This window comes from Phyllostomus discolor, chromosome 3 (assembly GCF_004126475.2).
Source record: "Phyllostomus discolor isolate MPI-MPIP mPhyDis1 chromosome 3, mPhyDis1.pri.v3, whole genome shotgun sequence".
Classification (NCBI taxonomy): Eukaryota; Metazoa; Chordata; class Mammalia; order Chiroptera; family Phyllostomidae; genus Phyllostomus; species Phyllostomus discolor.
In genome coordinates, this window is record NC_040905.2 from 93,285,591 (window position 1) to 93,311,537 (window position 25,947).

General features: G+C 40.8%; 1 protein-coding gene and 2 long non-coding RNA genes across 4 annotated transcripts; 2 read left to right on the forward strand and 1 right to left on the reverse strand.

Moving 5' to 3' along the window:
- The first annotated feature begins 1,644 nt into the window (after positions 1-1,644).
- On the forward strand, positions 1,645-25,947 carry EIF4H (eukaryotic translation initiation factor 4H). Of its 2 annotated transcripts, XM_028507745.2 has the most exons (7): positions 1,679-1,892; positions 16,995-17,182; positions 19,147-19,211; positions 19,297-19,393; positions 19,693-19,752; positions 23,605-23,742; positions 23,981-25,947. In XM_028507745.2, exons 1-7 carry the CDS (start codon positions 1,834-1,836, stop codon positions 24,118-24,120), a joined length of 747 nt encoding a protein of 248 aa, XP_028363546.1. In that variant the 5' UTR covers positions 1,679-1,833; the 3' UTR covers positions 24,121-25,947. The 2 variants fall into 2 exon arrangements, with proteins under 2 accessions (XP_028363553.1, XP_028363546.1); XM_028507752.2 differs by lacking the exon at positions 19,693-19,752 and having other exon boundaries at positions 1,645-1,892.
- On the reverse strand, positions 8,396-8,981 carry LOC118499543. Its single transcript, XR_004902040.1, has 2 exons — positions 8,942-8,981; positions 8,396-8,713 (listed from the first exon to the last, which is right to left on the reverse strand). It is a non-coding gene; the product is annotated as an uncharacterized LOC118499543 (long non-coding RNA).
- On the forward strand, positions 21,627-23,499 carry LOC118499542. The gene is made up of 2 exons (XR_004902039.1): positions 21,627-22,986; positions 23,081-23,499. It is a non-coding gene; the product is annotated as an uncharacterized LOC118499542 (long non-coding RNA).

Here is a 25,947-nt window from a genome sequence, read left to right on the forward strand (position 1 = left end):
CCAACCTTGGACATCAAACCCACACCCTAGCTACGTGGCCTGACTGGGGATTGAACCACAAACCTTTTGGTGTACAGGACAACGCTCCAACCAAGTCAGCCAGCCATAGCCCACCCTGTATTTTTTTGATATTTATCTATGATGGGGGACTCAAAATTTGGAAAAATTTTAGTTTCAGGTAATAGCTAATAAGCTTAGTAATCAATGTATATAAAAAGCTATTGTTTCATCAACTGAGAGTATGACCCACCCTGACTCTGGGAGACCATAAGCAGTTTCCTCCTCTGTGCCTCAGGAAGACTGCAAGGACTGCAGATGGTATCTGAGTCATCCTGCTCCAGGATGAGACAACCACCGCACAGGACACAGATAAAAGAATGCTGTTTTTTATCTGATTAACTTTTTCCCTGAATTCCAAACCCCTTACCTACACTTTTCTTCTTCTTATAAAAAGGATCTGTTTATAATGAAATTTAAGATGGTCTGTTAGGGTACAAACCCACCATCTTCTCGTATCGCCATCTGAATGAAGCGCCCATAAAGATTCAATCCCTGTCTCTGCTTTTTGGGTCTGGTAGGAAACAGCAAGAATGCTGGCTTTTTCGGTTTCATCTAGAATTCTACTATATGGTGTATCATAATCTAACTAGTCTCCCGTCAAAGATCATTTGGTGGTTCCAGACTTCAGCTGCCACAAATAATGCAGTGAATTGGTTTCCACAAATGAAATTACAGAATCAAAGGGTTTTTGAGCTTTTGTTTTTGATAGTTGTTTCCAAGTTGCCCTCTATAAACGTATAGTGTCCAACAGTGGATTAGAGTGCTGTTCATCCACACTATCACCTTCACAACGAATCATCTAAGTTTTCCCAAGCTGATACTTATAATGAACAAGGTTGGGTACTCCATATATATTTTCCTTTTCTTTCACTGTCTATTCCTTTTGACCATTTTTTAAAATTACTGAACGGTCTTAAAAATTCTTTTTAGGTCTTTATGTAATAGAGAAGTTGGCCATTTTTTCTGTGATTACAATGTTCATATCATCAGAGACTCTGCAAAACCGAGATACGCCAACTCTTTTGCCAATTCAATGACAACCTACACTCTAATCTCATACCCCTCACCCACCCCAACTCCAATACTCAGGCCACGATCAGACCCTGGAAAGCGACTCAGATCTGCATTCCTATCTCCTCACAAGCTCCGATCTGACCCCAATCTCACCCCTTCAAGGCCCTTCGCCCCAGTGCATTCTCAGGGAGCGCCCAGCTTTCAAAGAGTCTCAAACTGGAAGAGGTGGCCCTTTGGTGTCGGCCGGCAATACTTGGCCGGGAAGAAGGTTTCGGAATGGGCCGAAGCTGAGCAGGATTCTGGGTCCCGCCAGCTCTGGAATAGGAAAAGCTAGGCAAAAGCAGAAAGCATTGCGGGCCTGGCACAAGGTCCAAGGCCAGCAGGGCAAGCGGCCCTCAAAGAGTGCGGATGGAGCCACCGGAGGTCCCCGAGAGAGGCAAGGCTCGCGCCACGGGCGGGGCAGGGGCAAGAAGCGGCTGCCGGTGAAGCCGCGGAGCTAGCACACAATGGGCGGGGGCGCGAGGCCAGGAGCCGAGCAAACACGCCACGGCACCACGTGGGCCGCAGAGATCGCCGGGCCCAAAGCAGCCCGTCGGCCCAGGCAGGGCGCGGCGCGGCGTACGTGCGCGCGCGCGCGCGTGCGTGCATGCAATTTGCGATCAGGCGTTGCTGCGGACAGCCCCGGCAGCGAGGAGGGGGGAGTTATATTGCGGGGTCCTTCCTCGCTCACCCTGGTTCCTCTCGGAGCGGAGACGGCAAATGGCGGACTTCGATACCTACGACGATCGGGCCTACAGCAGCTTCGGCGGCGGCAGAGGGTGAGGCGGCTGTGCACGGACTTTAGCCGGGTGCCGGGGACGGGAGGATTCCGGGACCCCAGGGTGGCAGCCTCCCTGTTCTGAACTCAGGGCGGCGAGAGGTAGGGTGTGGGATGGGTGAGCAGAGGCCTGAAATAGGCGCCTGGAGGGCTGGGGCCTGGAAATGGCGCGCTCGGGGAGGGGGCAGTTAGACTACTGGGGTCTTGCTCGCAGGGCGGGTAACTGGCTCTGCCGAAGACGACGTTTCGTCTTCCCCCTTTCTCAGCCTCAAAGCCAGGCGGTAGCAGCACTGAGCACCCGGAAAGACGAGCTCCCGCTTCCAACCCCATCCCCCAGTATGGCAGAGCCAGCATGGGTCTCTGTTGCAGCCTGGGGTCGGGGCCACGGCCTGCCCCGCTTGGGTTGGGGCCCGATCCCCGCTTCGACCCTCCTGTTTGCTTGCGCAGCAGGCGCCCTGACCGTTTTCGCCGGGAGGCCAGCCGACTGGGTAAGGTCGGGAGGCCGGGAGAGGGACGATCCACTTCCCCTTACGTGTGAGGCAGGGATTTGGTGACTGGAGCCCGGGAATGGTCCGGTTTACGTCGGAAGTGGGGAGACCAACCAAAACAAATACATCAGAGGGTTTTTTATTCTGTCTTGGGGTAGAGTGCCTTATTGACAAGGTGCTACGAGCTTGCTGGCAGGAAATTTTATTTCTCCTAGTTTCTCGTTCTGATTCCGGCCATATACAGACTATATATAATTGAGGTGCCCTGTTTTAAAGGAAAAAAATCTTTGGTGAATAAAAAGCTTATGGTGTTTAATTCCAAGAACTCGCACTGAATTACTTTTTCACAAGTTACCTCATACAGAATTTAGAAGATAGGCTACAAACATCTTGCTATTTGTCAAGGACACACTTGGCCTTTGTGTGCTTTTACAAAAAGATTACTTTCCCAGGATAACACCACAATAGTACCTACTGAGGTGTCCTGTCTCCTGGGTTTCGATCCCAAAAGCATCTTTGTTTGATGAAGAATGATCCTTTAATGCCTTGGTTTGGGAATGGCTCAGAGGCTTGTTTGGGTTTGGGAGTGGACCCAACATCATTCATTACACTATAACATGGAAGTGGAGCCACCTGTTATTTCAAAGAATATTTTATTTGCTAATAAAAAAGAAATAGATGTTGGGTGACGTGTGAAATAATGTTGCCTCCAGGGTAGGTTTCTAGAGATCAGATTTGCACTTGAAGTTTAATAACTAGGGTTTTTTCTCTCTTCGTTTAGAAGTACCCAGTGAACCAACAGAGTGGTTCAATGTAAGGCAGATCCAAGGATTTTTAGTTGGTTTGGGACTGCTATAAGTCATTATACTGAGCCTGGGGTTTTTTTTTTTTTTTTAATTCTACCTTTTCACAGATTTGCCAGCTTTTCTGGTGACTTGAGGTGTTCAAGTTTGACTTTCAGTGGATGTCAGTTTTGACAGTTGGAGTGACTTAAAGTGGTCAAAAGTAAAATTCTCTTAAAACACTATTTCAAATATCAAAAGACAAATGAAAATGTTAGCCATTTGCTCAGATGTGCTCCAAAAATTTGGGAGAGAACAGTAGCTAGCACTCTATATCACTATAGCACTTTATAAGCTTTCTAGTAAAAAGTCTCTTTACTGCTATACATCTATATCTGACCTTGAAATTTTCCATTTGACTTCTTATTCATGTAAAAGTAAATAGGAAATATCACTCAGATTCTCAAAAACCTATTGGTGAATTTCTGTGTTCATTCAGATAGTGTCTAAAGTGGGTCCTGAAACTTCGCAGCAGACCAGACTTGCGTTGTGGTCTGTGCCAAAGCTTTCCTTTTCCCAGGAGTCAGTTATTTTATGTTATTGTGATCTCTGGAATTTAGCAAGGTGGCAGAATAGTTTACTGGATACTCGTTTGTGATCCTTTTAATTGTTATTTGAAGTATATCCACACCAAAATGTCTTGGTGCTATTTGCTTATGTTCAGATACAATGCTTAAGCATTATAGAAGATTATACCACCTATAGAAAGCCAGTCTTAATGTTGCTTTGTTTGGTACTTTTGTAAGGCTCCTTCCCTCTAGCCTAAAACACCTTAGCTAGATAAGATGCCTCAACTGTAAACCACTTGGGTCACAGGTAAGATTTCAACTTTGAAATGTACAGTTATAATCTAAAAACTTGGTTTTTATAATTACACATTCCCCATAAGTTTATTTTATAGCCATATGTAATAACCAGTGCAGTTGTAAGGAAGCAATTCTGACTTGCTTAATTTCCCAGCCTGTAGAGGCGTGTCCCCCGCGGCCAAGGAGAGAGAACCAGAGACCACACTGCTGCTCAAAAGGGAAAACAAAGCAAAATTCCAAATTATCAAGAGTTGGTTATACTAGAACTTGAATGTATTTTGTTACCACATTTGCTAAATTGTTCTGAGTTTCCAGTTTTTCATTTGCCATTGTCGATAAAGTGGAGAGTAATATTGATTTTATATTCTTGGCTGCAGTAAAGCCTTTTGAGTGTTTAACCTAAAACCATCAATCCTGAAAATTGGTTTGGAACCAATTGAGAATTGGTTGCTGCCCTGGCCAGCAGGGCTCAGTTGGTTGGAGCATTGTTGTCCAGTAGACCACAAGGTTGTGGGTTCAATTCCAGATCAGGACACATATTCAGGTTGCAGGTTCAGTCCCCAAGCAGAGCAGGTACAAGAAGGCAATGTTCTCTGTTGCCACCGCCGCCCCCCACCCCCCAATTCCCATCTCTCAAAGGCAGTGAGAAAAAATGTCCTAGGGTGAGGGTTAAAAAAGAAGAATTGAGGTTGCTGGAATGCTACCTGCTAAAAATGGATTAAACTACCAAACTTAAAATATTCTTTATCAGTTTCCAATTAAGGGTGTTAGAATTCTAAACTTCTGAGTCTTGTAGGTGTTAGGCTGGGCATCTCTATCTAAATTTTTAAGCATAATTTAACTTAACACTAGAAGGAAAGCAGTGTATAATAACAGTAGCTATTTTGACTGACACCAGGATATGTAAAAGTATTGAAAAGCTTATTTTAAAATTCTGTTTACCTTTCAAATGGCAAGTTGTTTGGGTTTATTGTTATCCATCTCTTCACTCCCCAGCCTCTCAGTGCTTGATTCCAAATCACCCTCTATGGAAAGTGTTACAATTACAAATACTTGGTTTTATCAAGAAGTGTCTGGGAGACAGTTCAGACAAAAGCCCTACTTCAGAATCAGGCAGACCAGAGCATGAGTGTCAGTTCAGCCATGTATTAGCTGTGTGAACTGGAACAAGGTCCTTCACCTCTCTGAGCCTCATTTCCCCCACATGTGAGATAGAAACTTCTCTCTATAGGGCTTTTGGGAATATTAAATGAGAAATCTCTAAAGTGCGCAGCATAGTATCTAGTACATAAAAATGCTTAGTTATTGGTTTATTATTTTTTAATTCTTAAGATACTTCCTTTGTGGTTAGTAGAGGGGGAAAAGTTTTTGCTTAACTGTCTTTATTTTTAAATCCAAGTAAGAGAAGCCTGTTCATAAGTATTATAAAATGAGTACGAAGTAATTCTTCGAAGTTACTGGTTTGTTACAGAATTTGGAGTCAGATGTGCTACTGTTGCGCTACAAGGTCCTGCTTGGTTTGTTAAAGAATTTATGGTTGAAATGTTTAATATAAATGCCTCTGGGATTTCTTGAAAGTGTTTTAGCATATTTTTTAAATTCATATTTCTATTAGAAATTAACAGTATTCTGGGAAGACTTGGCATAATTTTAGCCTTCCCAGAACTTTAGAACATCCAAAGCAGAATGTTTGCAGGGAGTGGTCAGTCCAAAATCAGATTCCATCTTCCAGTTTTCAGCTTCTCCCGAGAAACTGAAGGGAGAGTTGGGCTGGAGAGCCTGCCTGCCTCTTGACCTTTTCATTCAAGTCAGCTTTTAAAATTGAGTGTCCTGGGTTCTTTCAAGTTTTCCTCATGCCATAGTTTCTGAGCTTCTTTTTGATGCGTCCTTTGGATGTATTCCAACATATTGATACTGCATTGAAAATATGACACCTCCAGTTAAGCATTTTACTCTAGTATAGAGTAGATGGAGATGTTCTGATCTCTCTTCTTCTGCACACATTCTTCTGTGATTAGTCATTTGCATTTTTGGAGTCTTTCAAGTATCTGGCTTAATAGAAAACAGCTGGTTTCTCATACCTGCTTCTGAGATAGGTTTTGGCTGACATAGGTTTATGAACAAAGGTACATACCGTACTCTCCAGCCTTGCACAGATAAGTAGTTGGAAAAGGGAGTATTTTAATAGCCTTTTCAGGTAATTCTGGATATTCTTATTTGCTATTGTATTATACCAAAACTCAATAAGTGGTAGTTTACATAAAGGTTAGTTGATAATTTGAAACTTTATTATCAATAGACTTTTCATACTGTTACATTAAAATCCTTCAGTCTTAATATTTTGAATGACATGATACACAGTGGTCATTTGGGAGATATTAATAGGCTAAGTTATGCAGGTCTTCCAAATGTTGACACATTTTATTACATAGTATCAAAAAATCATGTTTATTACCCTCACCATCAATTTCATCTGAAAAAATTTCGGGTATTAGAAGTCTGTCAAGCTAACATTAATGAATACAACTTTTCTAAAACTCTTTTTCAGGGTTGGGGGAGGCTTGAAAGCCGGCATTTTATCATCAGCCACAAGTACTGTTATGTTGTTTTCCTTGAAGTGACAGGCTTGCTGTATTTGTTTATTTTATTGGGGGGGGGCAATATTCGATCTCTGGTCCCACCCACTTATGTATTTTCATTGGTTGCTCTTTATATGTGCCCTGAGCAGGGGGTCATTCGGCAACCCTGGCATATGGGGAAGATGCTCTAAACAACTGAGGTACCCGGCCAAGACCATACTGGCTTCAAGAAAGTGTCTGCCAAATATCCAAATCTGAATGACCAGTTTGTTGGTTCTCAGGCAAAAATGTAGTTTCATAAAAAGAATAGCTAGTTCAGCCTGTAACTCATTTACATGAGGGCCTTTCCTGGAGGTAACCATGGTACTTCTGTAAGCAGCAGAAGTGCTTTATCCCCATTCCATACATTAGATATAAAAAATGTGTCACAATTTAATAAAATTAATAATTTGTACTGCTTTATTAAGGATATTCTTTATTGAACCTGGCTTTTTTTCTCTTTCTCTCTCCTTTAAATACTACAAGTGAACCATGAGTAATAATTCAATTTGGTGTTCTAACTACTGTGACTCAGTCGGTTGGCCGTCATCCCGCAAAGCAAAAGGTCGCCAATTCAATTCCAGGTGTGGGCATGTGCCTGGGTTGCAGGTTTAGCCCCTGGTCTGAGCGCTGTTTCTCTTGTGGATGTTTCTCTCCCTCTCTTTCTCCTTCCCTTCCTCTTCTAAAATAAATGAATAAGTAAATTAAATTAAATGACCTCTAAAAATGACTACAATATCACATATGAAAACTTAATACAACAGGCCAGTAAATATTTAGATTTCTCTAATAGCTTATGTTTTTAAAATATTTTACTTATTTATTAGAGAGGCAGGAAGAGAGGGAGAGAAACATGCATCTCGTACACGCCTCATCTGGGGACCAAACCAGCAACCCTTTGTCTGAAGGAGGATACTCAGCCAACCAAGCCGCACTGATCAGGGCTTAGCTCATATATTTTGATGTGCAGCTGATCTTTTTGGGTCAGGACCAGGCAGAATTTGCACATTGCATTTGATTTTTCTGCCTTCCAAATATCTTAATTGATAGGTTCCTCTAGTTTTCTTAGCTATTAGTTTGTAAAAGGGGAGTATGTGTAGCTTTTTTCCAGGTACTTTTAATACATTGAATTCTTGTAATTATATGTGAAATAAGTATAAATTAAAATAAATTTGATATTGGCATACATAATTATTAGTGTTGAGTATTCATTTTAATAATTTTTTTAATACAAATAGCTTAGATTTTTGGTTTTTCAAATGTTACATGAAGAAAAGGCTCTGTGATAAGCTAAGGTTGTAGGTTCAATCCCCAGTCGGTGCATGTACAAGAGTCAAGTAATGAGTGCATAAGTAAGACAACAGATCGATGTCTCTTTCTCATTCTCCAGTTCCCTCTCTCCTCTCAAATCAATAAATAAAAAATTAAAAAAGGAAAAAAGCTCTTACTGAATGCCTTGAACTCTAGATTTGAAATGGTAGTCTTTCTATAGCATTTTGTAGTTATTAAATAATTGAAAATTTTAAAATATAAATTGTAGAGTTGTAATTTATTTGTTGATTATATGAAATACAACATTGAATGAAAAACTGAAGTTTCATTTAAAATTAATTGCAGCTGGTTTGCAGAATGTCAAGTCAAATAATACACATTCTAATTTAGGGGAAAAAGAACTTTTGGCCTATTAAGTTCAGAACTAATCCATAGAAATAGTTACACCATAGCTTTGACACAAGTGTGTTTTTGTGTGTGTGGCAGTATTCTCTGAGGACCAGTAAATAGATCTGAGATTTAAGATTTTATTTCCTTTGGAAAATCTGGGACTTCTGGATTGAGTAACCCATATGAAGTAAATTGATTACTCATTTATTTGCTTTCATTAATGTGTGGGAATCCAAAATTTTAATATATCATAATAAATGCTTTTTGCCTAGTAAGAAAATTTCCCTAAAAGAGTATTTAAACCAAAAGCCCCCTGGTGTTCACTGTTCATGTAGAACAAGGCTTACAGACTGCCTGTTGTATCCTACTGATAGATGATGGAAGTAATTTATTGGGTCCTGACCAGCTTTTTTTTTTTTAAGATTTTATTTATTTATTTTTGTTTTAGAGAGGGAAGGGAGGGAGAAAGAGAGAGAGAGAGACAGACAGACAGACAGACAGACATCAATGTGTGGTTGCTGGGGGCTGTGGCCTGCAACCCAGGCATGTGCCCTGACTGGGAATTGAACCTGCAACACGTTGGTTCACAGCCCCGCGCTCAATCCACCGAGCTACGCCAGCCAGGGCTTCTGACCAGCATTTTTGAAGATGAAATACAAATATACACTAACTCACTAAAACTCACTGAGTTAGTGCTATTGGGCAAGCTTTTATTTGTATAGTTAATGTGCAGGCATGTATATATGTATGCATTGTTAAGTCATGATGTAAAGTGTATTTATTGGTGTTGGTCACAGCCAAAAAAGTTTTTTGAAAAACACTTAAGTGTACCTAATTGTGGGTATTATCTAAATACATGGAACCCTGCCCTGGCTGGTGTGGCTCAGTGGATTGAGTGCTAGCTTATGAACCAAAAGGTCACTTTCAATTCGCAGTCAGGATATATGCCTGTGTTGCAGGCTGAGTCCCTGGTTGGCGATGTGAGAGAGGCAACCAATCACTGGTTCTCTTCCTCTCTTTCTCCCTCCCCTCGCTCTACAAATAAATAGATAAAACATAGGAAAAAATTTAAATTCAAAAAAATAAATATGTGGAACCCTCTGGTGTATTCAGATTTTTTTTTTCCTGAATAAGAATACCCATGTTAATGAGAGAAGTCATTTGCAATGCTAATGTAGTTGCTAGGCCTGTGATTTCATTGCTTCCACCTCTGGTAAGTATGAGATAATACAAAGTTCTGGAGATAAAGCAGTGTACAATACTGAACTTTCCTGCCTTAGAACTACTTTGCATTTTCCTGCAAGGCTTTTTCATCTTATAGATGTGATTAAATTATTAGAATCTCATTGACAGCAGAAAAGAGCTCCTTGAAATAGGTACATCGAAGAATTCACCATAGATATTGCCCTACCCCCAGTGCTTACCAGAAACTTCCAGAGGCTTCCATGCACATTCTATACTAAATGACAGTTGTCAAGATGAAGGGAATATTGAGTGCTGATCGAGGGCCTTGGAAAATGAATGTACTCAGAGGAAGATCTGCTTGGAAGTAAAGCACCTTAATCCAAGTTGCATTGAGCTAGTTTTTTAAAACGCTACAGCTAAAGTCTATGTGGCGTCTTTGATGGGATCTTGGAACAGAAAAAAGGACACGGTAAAAACTAAGGGAATCTGAATAAACTTCAGTTAACGCATCAACATTGGTTCAGTGATTATAACTAGTATATGTAACTAATGTAAGATAATAATAGGTGGTATAAATGAAATGAGGGCTTGGCTTTTGAGAGCTTAACCTTTTTTTTATTATTATTGTCTAGAAACTAGGTTACACATTTTGACCATTCTTTTTTTTCTTGTAAGCATGCTCACTGGGTTCAAAATTTTTGCTTGCTTGTATTTTACTCTTCTAATGACAGTCTTGTGATTTCTTGTGGGTTCTACATGCCAAATGATATGTACTATTAAGTGTTTTGGGGTGGCACATGAAAGAGCAGGGTTGTTCATCGCTAATGAAATTATCTCAGTCATCACCTAGAGGTAAAAATGGTCCAAATACCAAAGAGGGGTTAGTACTTCTTGGTTTCTTAGCATTGGTCTTGAAGTTTTAAGCTTGGCAGCAACAGTGCTTTAAGTTGTGTATAGTTAGTTTTTACTTCTCCTAGAAATCTTTATAAATTTTTTCCCAGAAGTTAGCATATCTCCTTCATTTTTTATTAGCTTTTATAAATACTTTGGAAGTAAGTCTTAAGCACTTAATTTTCTCATTTATCTGTTTGCTGAATCTAATCCCAGCCATAATCTTTTTTTTTTTTTTTTTAAGATTTAGTTGTTTTTGGAGAGAGGGGAAGGGAGGGAAACATCTACTGATTGCTTCTTACACTCACCCAGATGGGGGACTGAACTCGAAACCCAGGCATGTACCCTGACTGGGAATCAACTGGCACTCTGTGGAATGATACCCAACCAAAGGAGCCACACCAGCCAGGGCCCAGCCCTAGTAATTTCTAATCTTTATATTTTTTCTTATGGTCACCCTTTAGCCTCCTTTCAGTCCTACATATCTTTGCTTACTCACATGTTGCCATCTTGTTAACAGTTCAGTGCTCTCCTTGTCTACTCTCTGGAAAGCAGAATCCAAGTGCCCGCTGTTCTACTCTGCAGTGATGGCTCGGCTCTCCTTGCTGTCTCCTGAATCCTCTGCAGTCCTTTCACTCAGGGTGGGATTTCCTCTTCCCAGATGCCTGGACACACCCCTTGGTTGAATTCTAAGCTCCTTGAGGGCAGAAACTGAGGTTTAGGTTTGTTATACTGCACTTTATACTTCATGGACATTCAGATACTTAGTTGATGGGAGTGAAGAAAGTGATTTGTCTGTGAAATGTTTTGGCCATACTTGGAGTTGAAAGTTGGATTTTGTAATTCTGAGGGTGCAATTTATTACCTTAACTATCACATGTATTTTATTTTTTAAGGTTTTATTTCTTTTTAAAAATGGGGAAGGGAGGGAGGAAAGGAGAGAAACATCAGGATCAGCTGCCTCTCATATACCTTCAACTGGGGGCCTGGCCTGCTACCCAGGCTTGTGCCCTGACTGGGAAGCAAACCAGCGACCTTTCAGTTCAGAGGCTGGCACTCAATCCACTGAGCCACACCAGCCAGGGCACATGTTTTGTTTGGATTTAAGTGTGTGTTTGTTTGTTTTTTCTTTTATTGATTCCAGAGGGAGGGAAGGAGGGAGAAAGAGAGGAAGAGAATCGTAGATGTGAGAGAGAAACATCAGTCTGTTGCCTCTTGCACACACCCCAACTAGGGAAGGAACCCACAGCCCTGGCATGGGCCCTGACTGGGACTCGAACTTGCAGCCTTTTGAGTTGCCAGACAGTGCCCAAGCAACTGGGCCCCATTGGTCAGGAGAGTCTCATGTTGTTTTAAAAAGCAATGGACTGTCCCCCAAGGGACAGTAAGAAGGGATAATGAGCAGGGAGGATCATTGCTCAGTGGTTCAACGGTGTGGCCGGGGACTTTGCTGCACAGACCTTCAGGTGTCCGTTCTGAATGGGGAGGAGAGTCTGCCTGGGCCTGCCATTTGTGTCATCTGTTTTCTGGTTTACACGTATCTATTGCTGGCAGTGTAGTCCCCTGCTGCTGCAGGCGCAGTGTAACCTCCAGTGGGTTAGTCTTCCTGTAACACGCAGAAGTTTCATCAAACTTTTATAAAGTGATTGGTATTTATGAAGTGTATTTATGGTCAATTTTAAACTTCTTTTAAAAATAAAGATTTAAAATAGACAAGGGAACTTGAGGTACAGCAGTGATTTGGAAGATGTCCTGAACCAAACTAAGGTCTCAAGTGAGTCTTTTCTGTGTTGTCGACCTGGTTTAGGAAGTGCTTTCATGTAATAATACAGCTTATTGGTTTAGTTAGTGGTCCCCTCTAAACTTATATTTGCTCAAAGAATTTTCTGACACTGGATTTTTTTTTTATTTGGTTGATAACAGAATGTGTATTTCATGTGTATGTGCACTCTCCGGGATTTGTCACTCAGTTGCTGGCACACTAGATGCTTCATAAATGTTAGCGTGGATAAATTGAAATCTACCTAGATGGCTCCATTTGGGGCATCCTGCAGTATCTTCAGTGCACTGCTCAGTGAAAAGCTTAAAAATGCTTAAATCATGTAAAACTGACTGCATCAGATAGGGTATTATTTAGACCTGCTTCAGTAATTCTTGAAAGTGGTTAGAGCAGCAATTTTCAGCCTTTTTATCTCATGGCACACACAAACTAATTACTGAAATTCTGCAGCACACCAAAAAATAGATTTTTTTGCTGATCTCACAAAAATAGATGTTTTTAAACTATTTTTTAAAAGATTTTATGTATTTATTTTTAGAGAGACAGGGAGGGAGGGAAACAGGTGTCTAAGAGATATACATCAATTGGTTGTCTCTTTCATTACCCCAACTGGGGACCTGGCCTGCCCGCCAGACACGTGCCTTGACTGGGAATCAAACCAGTGACCCTTTGTTCACAGACTGGCACTCAGTCCACTGAGCCACACCAGCCAGGACTAAAATATTTATTATTTAGAGAGAAGGGAAAGGGGAGAGAAATATCAATGTGAAAGAGAAACATCTATTGGTTGCATCTTGTACACAGCCCAGCCTGGAACTGAATCCGCAGCCCAGGCTAGGAATTGAACCAGCAACCTTTTCTTTGCAGAATGATGCCCAGTCAACTGAGCCACGCTATTCAGGGCAAAAATAGGTATAATTTTGATTCATTCACACTGGATGGCTGTTGTTTTGTGGGCGGTTGTCTTTTTTGTTGTTGTGGACAACCTAAGCAAAAGAGGTTAGTGCCCCTGAGTAGTCAAGTATTGCATGTTTTAAAAATTCTTGAGGCACACCAGTTGAAAATCATTGGTCTAGAGTGTTAAGCCACTGATGGTTTTGTGATACTAGAGTAAAATGAGCAAGTTGTTGGATTTGGATTAGTTTGCCTGTTTCCACATTTCTAGCTCTTAAAATACTGCTTTCCTGAAATGGGATTTTTCTATCTTCCCAAAGCTGGATTTTTAGCCAGTTACATTCTTATTAGTGCCCCCATCATCTTCCTACCGCTCACCTAGGCAGCAGGAGCCCTTATGAAAGCTCTCCTGGTTCCCTGTACTCAAAGGTCATCTGACCTTACCTCTTCAGTTCTACATGGAACACCCTCCGTAAGTTCTCAAATATGCATTTAATATACCCTTTGGCCAGCTTTCTTACTTCCATTTTCCTGATGCATCAATCACACGGAATTTGTCATCTATCTTCCCCTTTACCTTAAATTTTTAAAAAACATTGTGGATTTTTGCTTGTTTGCATGTATTGTATAACAGGTCCTCAAATGATTTCATTTCAACACAGTTTCTTAACATGATGCTATAGGAACTTAACTCTTGGTTTATATTCATTAGCCTATGGTAAAATTGGTTTTCTTATGTGTTTTGCTTAAAGTCACAGAATCTATCAATAATAAATGAGAATTTACTATATATATGTACACATGTGCACAAACGTATGCATGTGTGTGTACAGTTATTTGTTTCATGGGTGCTACTCAATTGTGAGGGGCTTGGAGGCCAGGGGCTGTTTTCCCTCAAGATATTTAATGGATGTTGCATGAATTGATTTAAAGTGTTTATTATTATTCATTCTCTGTTTTGACATTTTTTCCATATGGTTATATATTCAGTATCTAGTTTCAAAGAGTATCTTACCAAAAATAATTTAGATTTTGTGGTTATTGAGATAGTAATAGGTGTGTTTTGTATTATCAGTAGTGTTACAAATGCAGAAATGAGTCACATTTGTTAAGCTTTAGATGGGGGAAGTGGGATACAATTCATTTATAAACCTGTTTTTCTGGTGTTCTTACAACAGAATGCAGAATAATACTTAATACTTCCTACTGGGAAGTAACAGAATTTTGAGTCATTAAACTTAAATTTTTTACCCTCTAAGAATTACACCGTGGCTTGGTTCTTCTGCTTCAGAAAAATGTTGTCTTAAAGAATGATATTTGGCCCTGGCCAGGCAGCTCAGTTGATTAGAGCATTATCTAAGACTAATACTCATATTTCCCCTGCAAAAAGGATGACTTTGAGCAGATCTTTATTGTGATAAGATTCATTTATTTTAAATATTTCTTTTAAAAGAAACAATACCTCCGTTTTTCACTTTTTTCTGTGTTCTGCAAATATTTTGAAAATTTTTCAGATTTACAGTAAAGTTGAAGGAATAACAATGGGCTCTGACAGATTTTTAACAAGTTTCACATTTGTTATATATGTATGTTTATATGTATATATACGTGTGTGCGCACACACACACACACACATATGCTTATATATCTTTCATGCTGAACTCTTTGAAAACACAGTAAATGGCCCTGGCTGGTGTAGCTCAGTGGATTGAGCATAGGCCTCCAAACCAAAGGGTTGCCAGTTCAATTCCCAGTCAGGGCACATTCCTGAGTTGTGGGCCAGGTCCCCAGTGGGGGTCTTGTGAGAGGCAACAATATGCTGATGTTTCCCTCCCTCTCTCCTTCCCTTCCTCTCTCTCTAAAAATAAATAAGTAAAATCTTTTTGAAAGAAAATACAGTAAACATTGGCTGTCTTGACACTTCACCCCTGACTACATAAAGTGTCTTGAGAACAGAGCATTCTACTGACTGCAATACCAGTTGTCACTTGTAAGAAATTTAACATTGATACAAAAATCTGTATATGCTATATTCAAATTTCTCCACCTGCTTTTTCTTTTAAAGCAGTTTATTTCAGGATCCAAACATCACATGTACCATTGGGGGTACTTTTATCTTTTTTTTATAAAGATTTTATTTACTTAAGAGGGAAGAGAGGGAGAGAAACATGGATCAGTGCCTCTTACATGACTGCCCCTACTGGGGACCTGGCCCCCAGCCCAGGCATGTGCCCTGACTGAGAATCAAACCTCTGACCTTTTGATTCACAGGCTGACGTTCAGTGGACTGTGCCATACCAGCCAGCTCCATAGCATTGGTTTTCATATTTCATTATTAGTCTCTGCCTTTTTTTGTCTTTCCTGACTGACGTATTTGAAGAATCTGAACCAATATAGAAGGCATATAATACAGTGTAAGTTTGTTCCATTATTAGTGGTACCAAGTTCAATTACCTGATTATGGTGGTAACTGCCAGGTTTTTTCCATTTGAGAAAGAACTTTTCCCCCCCTGAGATTAATAATCTACGGGGTGATAATTTAAGACCATGTGAATATTTTGTACCCAAAAAAACAGCTTATCAGTGGTTTTGGCATCTGTTGATGGGCCTTGGCCTAAATCGGTTACTGCTAACCACATTGCAGAATAGCGATGATTCCTTCAACATTTATTAGCTGACGTTCTTATTGATGTACAGAATATCTCCCCTTCCCCTTCCTGTTTGTTTATTCATTCATTCATTTAAATAGAACTTTTTAGAGCACTTTTAGACTGACGGCCAAACTGAACAGAAATGGCAGAGTGCCCATATACGTCCTGTCCTTGCACGTGCACAGCCTCCCCTGCTTGCAGAGTAGTAGTATGTTCACTACAGTCAGTGAACTTCTGCATTGAGAACGTCATTATCACCCAAAGTCCGGTTGTGTTCAGGTTCACTCTTGGTGTTGTACGTTCGTTCTGTGGGCTTGGACGGATGGTCCCACTTAATTATCTGTAAAACATTTTTAACCTCAGGTTGTAGGTGGCAGTGATAATACTACTTGTTACTCTATACATACATACTGTCTGTTAGGCAGTGTTTGTTGAAGCACCTTATATTTGTTATTTCTCAATAATTCGATGTCTTAATATTAATCCAATTTCACGAATTAATAAATGCTTAGAGAAAGAGCTTATTAGGTCACAGCGAGTAAGTGGCAGAGCTGGTAATCTCTGTAAATTAGCAGTGATGAAGTATAATCAAGGTCCTGCCTTTGCCGCTTTTTAGCTCTGTGACCAAGAACAAGTACACCTTTCTTGTTAAATCTGAGGAAAGGACATTGAAGTTTAAATGGATAAGTAATACGCACCACATATGTGTATTTGAGAGCCCAGTGAAGTGTTGCATGGGGAATAGAGAGTAGTATATACATACACAGTACTTGCTAAATGAAATCTAAAATTTCTAGTATTATCCATAACCAGATAATAGCAAGAAACAATTGTATTGTTAATGCACTAAACTTTTGCAGCTTCAGTAATTCCTCTTGAGTTCAGCACGGTGACTCTGAACAGTCCGTTTATGCGTGCATTAGTATTATTGAGTGTGAGGGAAGGCATTTGCTTAGGTTTTAGGAAGTAAACACTTTGCAGATGCTGATTCTGTGTGAATATGAGACAACTTCTTATTAGGAACATGTGTTAAATTTGGATTTGATTTTTCAGAGAAATATATGTTTACATAGAGTCTATGATTCTGTGGACATTTCTGTCACTAAAAACAAGTACCTTTTTCATAAAATGATATTTGGAATACTCATAATTTCCAGGTAAAGATATGTTACATCAAGGAGGAGTGTCTCACCTGGGTGGTATAGCTAGCTGGGAGGCATTTTTATTGTCCCTGGTCTGGGGCTGGAACACGTGAGCAGACTTGAACTCTGTCTTTAATTTCCTAGGTCCCGCGGCAATGCTGGTGGCCATGGTTCCCGAAGCCAGAAGGAGCTGCCCACAGAGCCCCCCTACACAGCATACGTAGGAAATCTACCTTTTAATACAGTTCAGGGCGACATAGATGCTATCTTTAAGGATCTCAGCATAAGGAGTGTACGGCTAGTCCGAGACAAAGACACAGACAAATTCAAAGGTGAGTTTGGGGGACATTCTTATTGTACATTATTGTAAAGGGGGAGGTCTAAACCAGAATGTGTTAGTGAACTAGAGGGCTTTAATTATGAAAGTGTTCTAAATGTTTGCTTAGGGTTCAAGTATTATATCTGAAATAAACATAGCACTTTAATGCGAAGGCCCTCAATTCTACTTGGGGGAAGATGTTTTACATATCATCTGGAAGTATATGGCACATACGCAAGTAAACCTGCTGTCTGCCTGACTTCCTGTGTGACAGTGAAGGAGCTAAGGTGGAGGGCAGTGAATAGATGTGAGCATTCAAATCGGAGGACTTTGCAGGTATATTTCACCTTAACCAATTCGTGCTTTTCTTCTTGGTAGTTTTCCTATGATTCAGTTATTTATAATAAAATCCAAAAGATAAACTAATAAGTTATCACTGTACATTTGTGACTTCAGAGTACCGTATTTTTAGGACTATCAGACGCACCTAGGTTTTAGAGTAGGAAAAAAATTTTTGAAGCAAAAGATGTGGTAAAATATTTAATAACCTCTGACACCCGCTCCACCGCCACCACCCCCACAGCAAGCCAGGCACACTACTTCTGGGCTATAAGACACACCCCCGCTTTCCTCCCAAATTTGGAGGGAAGTGTGTCTTATAGTCCAAAAAATGTGGAATGTGTTTGGGAGAGGGTTGGCTCAAAATTCAGGTAGTATCTATAGATTAGTGTCTTCAGGGCAATTGAGCAGAGAAGGAGTAAGAATGAAGAATCGAATGACATTATCATCTAGCTTTCAGGGCTGCCTGAGGGGAAGCATGCCCAGCAGTGAAGTGCATGGTGCAGGGTAAACGATGTTGTTCATTTGAGTGGTCCTGTGTGTAGTGGCATTTTTTTATCTTTTTGAAAGCTTTTCGACTTTAGAACCTGAAGCCTTGTTACCAAGTGATCAAACAATAAAAACATGTATTGACTAAACTTGTGTTAGTCCCACCCAGTTTGCTTGCTAACAAACATTAAGAATTCACACTTACGGTCAAAATGGGTGGATGAAGCCAACCTTCGGGCTGCTAAGTGAGTAGCAATAGCGGGTTTTAGACTTCGTTTCATAGAGGATCATCTTCGGTTTCAGCAGCTCTATGGTGTCAGGTGTGTGACTGAGCTGTTGTTGCCTCTTTGAACTTCAAAGTGGTCTACTCGATTCCTCTCAACATTAAATCCACATAGGGAATGAAGTGGGGGTGGGGAGACCCGGGGACATTCTCCAGCCAAGCGGTGCATTCTTCGTGTAAGTACATAACTGAGCAGGTGGTGAACAGGAAAAGTTTGGACCCAGGCCTTCGGAGCACTTGCAGTCTCATGGGCTTTGAAAGTAAAGTATAATCTTCACGTAGGATGAGGATACTCTGGCAGGCGCAGGGAATACATGGTGCAGTGTGAATATATTAGGGCAAGGAGAGTTCTTAACCCAGATGTAGACTCTGGGAGCATGTGGACGAGAGTGTTGCACATAAAGGGAACTGCTTACTCAGACTTTATACCAACTACCTGTGTAGTGATAGGCACCTTCAGCCTCTCCTTCAGAGTGTCGTTACTGACTTTGAGATCTGTCCTAAAACCCCAATTAGATTATATTAAAGTCATTCAGAAACCAGAACCAACAACTCTGCAGTGATCCAAGAAAGGTTTTAATATTATGGTTAAAACACATGAGAAGAAAGTTTTATAAAAACACAGCTGCTATTTTAGTGCCTGTTTGGTTAGCGTTTTCTGGTAAAATATAACTGAGAGGGAGGAATACCAATCAGGTTCTACTTAACTAAAAAGCAAAATCTGTTCTTTCAGAATCTACTAGTCTGCAGTCATCTAGATGCAGCAAAAGTGGTAGTTCCAATGTGACCAAGTTGTATGAATAGGGGACCCACTGTATTTTTGACCCATAATTTCTTGAGGAAATGGAGTTCATTTTCTCTTACAGGATTCTGCTATGTAGAATTTGACGAGGTGGATTCCCTTAAGGAAGCCTTGACATACGATGGTGCAGTAAGTATGTTCACGTTTTTTCTGTCATGTTAGTAGTTGGGCTTTTTTCTTGCAAATACTGACACTCTTTTCCCCTTACTATTAGCTGTTGGGTGATCGGTCACTTCGTGTGGACATTGCAGAAGGCAGAAAACAAGATAAAGGTGGCTTTGGATTCAGGAAAGGTGGACCAGATGACAGAGGTGATTGGTTCTTCTAAAACTGAACATAAAACTTACTGGTTGCAACTCTGGAAGGTTACTGGTAGAACTCTGTCTTATAGGTGCGATAGGTTTTTGTGAGCTTTTTATAAAATAAAATCTTAGAATGGATGATGCTTCTGCAAGCCTGGGGTTGTTTTTGTTTTTCCTGCTGGCAACAAAAAATCTAATTCTGTTGAACTTCCCATCACGAGTTGTACATCGTCCCAGTAAATTTTTCCATGTTTGTGCAGCAAGGTAATGATCCAACCTCAACTTTACTCTTTTTTGTGTATCCTCAGGAATGGGTGGCTCTCGAGAATCTAGAGGTGGATGGGAGTCCCGGGATGACTTCAATTCCGGTATCAGTATTTAAAGTATCACCACTTAACCTTTTTCAATGGCCTTGGCGCTATTGTGCCTTTCCTGTGAGTAGCCGGCCTGGCTGGGCTACTTCTTTAGTTTCTTTGACAAATGAAATTTTCCCAAAATGTACCCAGGCGTGCAGCAGTTTTTTCTCAGGGTCTGGCCCAAGGAAGCTCCTTGGTGGCTCTCATGTGTACGGCACACATAGAAATACACTTACTTCTAGAAATGGTATGGAGGTTCTAGAAATGTAGAAAAAGCCTTGTGACTGTGGTTTCTGGTGGCTCCCTCTGAGACGGTAAGAGTCTGGTGACCTGTTTCTTCTGAGAGGTGAGGGGCTCATCCCTTCGTGATGGGTGTGACGTGCTCTGCCTGTCCTTTTCTCACCGACTGACCTGACCGAGGCAGGCAAGTAGGGGCTTCCTTGGCTCAACTCCAGAGGCCAGTGTGCCCTCTGCTTTGAAAGATCTCTTAAACGTTTCTTCTCTTAATTACTTTTATTTTTAAGTAATTCATATGTGTAATAAACCTGTCAATTATAACAAACAGAAAGGAAATTTTTTAAAGGGTTTTCTTTCCTGTGAACTTGGTTATTTCCATATTCTCCAACATATGAGAACATCAGCACACCCACCCTATCACCTTGCCCCCATCAAAACCAAATTCAGTACAAAGTAATGGGTAAGTATGGAGAAACTGGTGCAGAATGTCTCGTGAGTCTTAAAAAGTTTTAAAATTTATTTCCAGTATTGCTTTAGCTAAACAGATGACAGTTTATATCTGTTGAGTAATTTAATTTTTAAAAGTTTTATAGCCAGTCAGAAATGAGCTTATTCATAAAAGTACAGTATAATCCAGTAAACCTGTAATTTTATGTATAAGCTAATCTCTGATTGAAACACGCAGCAGATGTCTTCTCAGAGCCAGTCCAGGTACAGCAGTCAGTGGCTTGATAAGCGGTGGCCTTTGACCTGTCAGTTGTGCATTTCCTGGTAGTTTGGGAATAGCACAGTGAGCTCATAGCTCTGGAACTGTGGAAGTTAAGTAACTAATGCCTTTCTGCTGTTGACTTAGCTTCTGCTTTTACTCTGAAGCAGAGACATACAGTGAACACAGCCAGAGAAACGACCTTGCCACCCACCAGGTTCACTGTGAACTGCAGTGTTTTGGTGAAGTGCCCACATGGTAGAGTAATGCCTACGTTTATATGTTATTTATGAAAATGGATCTCTTTTACTCTAATAAAAAATGATGCTATTTTTTAATGGTACATACTTGTAAAAGATATATCAAGCTTTACTAAAGATCAAGTAAAAATTTAAAAGTTCCGCCACTAGAAATAGCCAGTGTGTTAAACTAAACTTTGTAAAGAAAACTCAGAATATTCTTATGAATAGTGTACCTCCTAGAAATCTCATCTAATTGATTAAAAGATCTTTGTTAATATTAGCCTTGCTTTTCTCTCATAATCTTCCCACTGCTCTTACCATATTTTGAAATGAAGCTGTCAGTGATAATGTACGTGGTTTTTCTTCTATACTTGTCTCATAATTTGGACACAGTAACAGTTGTGTTTACCTGCCTTGTCAGTGTGGGTGTGAGCTGATGGATTTTTGCTGAACTGGCAGCAAAAATTACTTAAACTTCATTAAGAGAAAGTAATTTTCATACTCAATGGAAAGGTACATATTACAGTTTAGATTGGTTTGGGGAAGGTCAGGTTCAAAGGCTGAAGAATCTTACACTTGACTGTATGCGTCCCAATGTGTCTTCCCCCAAAGCAGTGTTCCTGTTTGGTCTAAATCCTTTTAGAATTGTTTTTTTGTTGTTGTTTGTTCATTTGTATTTCTTTTGTTTGTTTTTGTCTTTTGCTTCTTTTGTTAAAATTGGTATTATTCAACTCAGCTTCTGAACTGGGTTTTTAAATAACTTGATATATTTCCAAAAACCTTGCCACCCTTAAAGAACAGGGAAAGCGCCACCATCACAGATAGGGTGGGTTCTCCGTCTGTGCGGTAGTTAGGTTCTGGAGAGTCACCGAGAGCACCGAACCAGCAAGTGCTGATCCACTGCCCCTGGGGCAGGATCCTTCCAGCCTCTGATCACTGCATTTTGTCAACCAACTGGTCAACACAAACTATATGTGTTTCTGTTTTAAAGACATCTCATTTACCATGCATTGTTGATTCATTAACATTGAACACACAGCCAACAGCATTGTAACTGCCCTGAATGAAGCTTATCAAACGTATACTTTCTCCCTAAGACACATCACAGCTTTCTTGTGCTTAGAGAATACTACAAGTTCTTCATTACTGTTTGGGGGCTATTTTAAACAGAAATCACCAACAAAATAAATACAAGATCAAAAAAAAACTCTAGCACTAATCAGATCATGAAAGGGTCTGTTTACATTATGAACTGAAACAAGGCCCAGAGTATTGCTTCAGCTGAGAACCTGTGCGTCAGGCGACCCAATCTTTAACTGCTCTGTGCATGTCCAGGTGGCAGAAAAAGCACCAAAAGTGTTGTCGATAGTGTTGTCGATTTCATTTGCAAAAATGAAATCTTTGGATAATGGGGTCTCCTCTCTCTAGAAGAATATGCCTCAGGCTTAGGTCTCTTAAAGATACATTCCTACAAAACCTTGAGCATTGGCGCCATTATTAGAGTGAGAAAAAGAGTCAGCTTTGGGAGCATGAACAAAAGTCAAGTACATTTGTTTAATTACAATGTTATTTCCTATATTTTTACTGGAAGTTAACTTTAGTTTTAGTAGGCTATACTATTAAAAGGTTACTTAGCTTAAACCCTTGTAACGGAAGGACTTTCACTTAAATACAAAACTGAAGAAGCCTAAGCTGCCCAAAGTCCATTGAGAAAATACTCTATTCTACACACTGATGACAATTGTGGCTTAATTTTTAGAGAGAGAGGAAAGGAGGGAGAAAGCGTAAAAAAGACATCGATACGCCAGAGAAACATGGGTTGGTTGCCTCTCACATGCCCCCTACTGTGGACCTGGCCTATATATATCCCAGGCTTGTACCCTGACCGGGAATTGAACCAGCACCCTTTTGGTTCACAGGCCAGCTCTCAGTCCACTGAACTACACCAGCCAGGGCATAACTTACTCTTAACACTTATACATGGATGCATTTTACTTCTGTTGGTAATTGTTTTAGCAGATACAGAAATGAATGGAGAAAACCCCACTGCAGCCAGAGGAGGTGAGATAAGGTTGGGTGTGAGTGCTCCTTTCTCTTCAGCACACCCCCTTAGGGAGTGGGCCTAACTCAGATAACTGCTTTGTTTACCACACAGGTGCTTTGCTTTTAGAGTGATCCACGCTGAAACGCAGCAGAACAGGGAAAATGGGGAGTGTCACCCAGAGGTGACTTTGTATTTTTATTTTGTCTTTGTATCTAGTTTTTTCTTGTGATTTTGCATTCTGAATTGTAACTTCTAAGTTTCAGGTTTATCTTCTTAATAACTATAGATTTATAATAGAAAACAATAAAATGTGCTTTGAGGACTTTCATTTTGTTTTAAACCATATTAGAATATAGCCTCACGTTGTTTCCCACTTTAACTGCACGCTAAGAATTTAAGCGGCTTATTTTATTTTTCTCTCCTAAGATTCGTTTTTATTTAAAAAGTCTGTTAGCATTGAAATTACCAAGCAGATTCACATTTGGACTCATTTTCAATGTACTGTATTTTGGAAGAACTTCAGACGCTGGACAAACTAAAGAACCTAACGTTTTGAAGTCAGAAACAGTCTACTCAAGATAATATCCACTTTGAGACAGTTTAAAAAGTAATTCAGTGTCATCTTTTTTCTTCAGGTTTCAGGGACGACTTCTTAGGAGGCAGGGGAGGGAGTCGTCCAGGGGACCGGCGAACGGGCCCTCCAATGGGGAGCCGTTTCAGAGATGGCCCTCCCCTTCGAGGGTCCAACATGGATTTCAGAGAACCCACAGAAGGTATGGCGACAACTTGTAGATGGAGGGTACCTTTTCATAATACCTTCTTAGGCCATGGACACCACCCTTAGTCTTAAATAGTAAGTTTACCTTCATTGGTGTATCTAGGGGTGGAGTAGTTTGTCAAGGCTGTTAATTTTTAGAAATTGGGCTGGGCTGTAGGGATCAGCATCAGTCTGCTCTTTGGCCCAGCGGGGAACAAGAACCATTCTTTAAAAACCTTGTTTTTCCCCCCCAGAGGAAAGAGCACAGAGACCACGGCTCCAGCTTAAACCTCGAACAGTTGCAACGCCCCTCAATCAAGTAGCCAATCCCAACTCCGCTATCTTCGGGGGAGCCCGGCCCAGAGAGGAAGTTGTTCACAAGGAGCAAGAATGAGCTTGCGGTTGGGAGGGAATGGGGTGTAGGGGCAGTTAGAGCGAGACCGCAGCCTGGCTAGCCCCCTGGACTGGCAGTCCTGCAGTTACCATTCCTGCGCCTGACCTTTGTCCTCCTTTCTTACAAAGGAAACAGAGCTTGTGAGTGCATGTCAGCAGTTAACAAGTGGTTTTTAGTACATTCTTGGCTTTGCTGTATCTAGTGCCTGTTTCGTGCATTTTTTTTTCCTGCCACTCCTTCCCCCATTTTCCTTGTGTCTTTTTTCCTTCTTGCTCCTTGTTTCCTTCCAGCACATGAGTTTCTCTAGAGGGACAAAGGCAGCCACTGTGTGGGAGGTCTCTGGGTATAGGTGCTGCTTCATTTTTCTGCTTTGCTTTCTCTTCTTTCTTTAAACACACTGGCCAGACTCCAGTCACTTCCTTTGATTTTCTCAGTGCTTCTGACCTGCATGTTGAGTTCTGTATTTCTGTGGCTCCCCCCCCCCCCAAAAAAGGTCACAAAGTGGATATATCTTATTTTTATTCAGCCTTGATCAACATACAGATTTTGAGGCACCTTGTTTTCAAATTCCTTCCATCCCTATTTAATAGGTAGTCCTGTCTATTGCCCCCTCTCCGAATGGATTATTAGAGCAGAATATATTTGGCTCAAATTTCAAACAGTGAAACCTAAAGGGTGATGCGAAATGTCGGTAGGGAGTTTACATGGGAGATCAGTTGAATGTACTACCATGTCCACACATTTATTACTGCTTTTCAGCACTGTCCAAACTGGTTCCCTCCTTCACCAGCTGCACCAGAGGCTCCTCTGGCTGCTGGATGTAGCAGACTGCCTGCTGCTGGTTTCCTCTCTGCTGGGCACAGGTGCTTTGGGGGACTGAAGGTTGGGGGTAAGGGTGGTGGCGATAAAGCTGTGCTGGGCTAACTGTATAGTATAGACACTGCTTTTTCCAAATCCCTATTATCTGTGTGTTCTGCGTCTCTCCCTTGCATTTATCTGTTTCCTATATAACAATAAGATACTGTGCTTCCCACCATCCCTTAATTTTATAATGAAAATGGGCCTAGAATCTGGCACTTTACTGTTTCACTTGATGAATTGAGAATTTTACTATGCAGTGCTATCAAGAACCTTAAAATAATTGGTAGGTGGCCATAAGTTGCTGGGTCTCATCTTTGAGACAAAGTTTATTGTTCCCACATACCATGTGCAGCATGTCCACGGGGCTGGGGGCTAGGCAGTAGCTTTTGAGCTTGAAGGCCCACGTGTGGACAACTTAAGTTCCTTAGCACCTGGGCCCCAGCTGTTTCATTTGGAGCAGTTTGGGGGCAGCCAGCAGCTGGAGCCCTAGAGAAAAGAGACCCCCGCCAGCACGACTGGAGGGCCAGGGGTGTCCCGGCCCACGCAGCACTCTTGTGCTGAGACAGGAGTTTGTCACTAGCTGGCATCCTTGGCTCCTCTTACTCTGTCCTTGTCACGAGGGCTCAGCAATTTACAGAACTCTCCCTTCTTTCCTTCCACCTGTCATCTTTGCTTCTGGAATAAGAACCATTTGTGTAACACCAGTACTTAACTTAAGAAAGACATGCATTATGTGGTTGTAATCAAACCTGATGCTTTCAGACGACCTACTTATATCTTCAATGTGGAAAAGATTAAGAACAAAACAAATTCATCTAAACTTCTGGGCAATCCAGTTGACTTTTAAATGTAAGAATGGAATTCCAAACACTTAACACATTCAACTATATGACAGAAAGTAAATCTATGGATATGGTATTTTGTGAATGATCTTTTAAATAAAAGAAAACCTTACGTAATATTTAA

What these genes read in the sequence shown, in the direction of transcription:
- EIF4H (XM_028507745.2), top strand. Translation starts at nt 1,834, where the DNA reads ATGGCGGACTTCGATACCTACGACGATCGGGCCTACAGCAGCTTCGGC. An exon ending in AGGTGGACCAGATGACAGAG is followed by an intron (nt 19,394 to 19,692) that starts GTGATTGGTTCT and finishes GTGTATCCTCAG; the next exon opens with GAATGGGTGGCTCTCGAGAA. An exon ending in TTTCAGAGAACCCACAGAAG is followed by an intron (nt 23,743 to 23,980) that starts GTATGGCGACAA and finishes TTTCCCCCCCAG; the next exon opens with AGGAAAGAGCACAGAGACCA.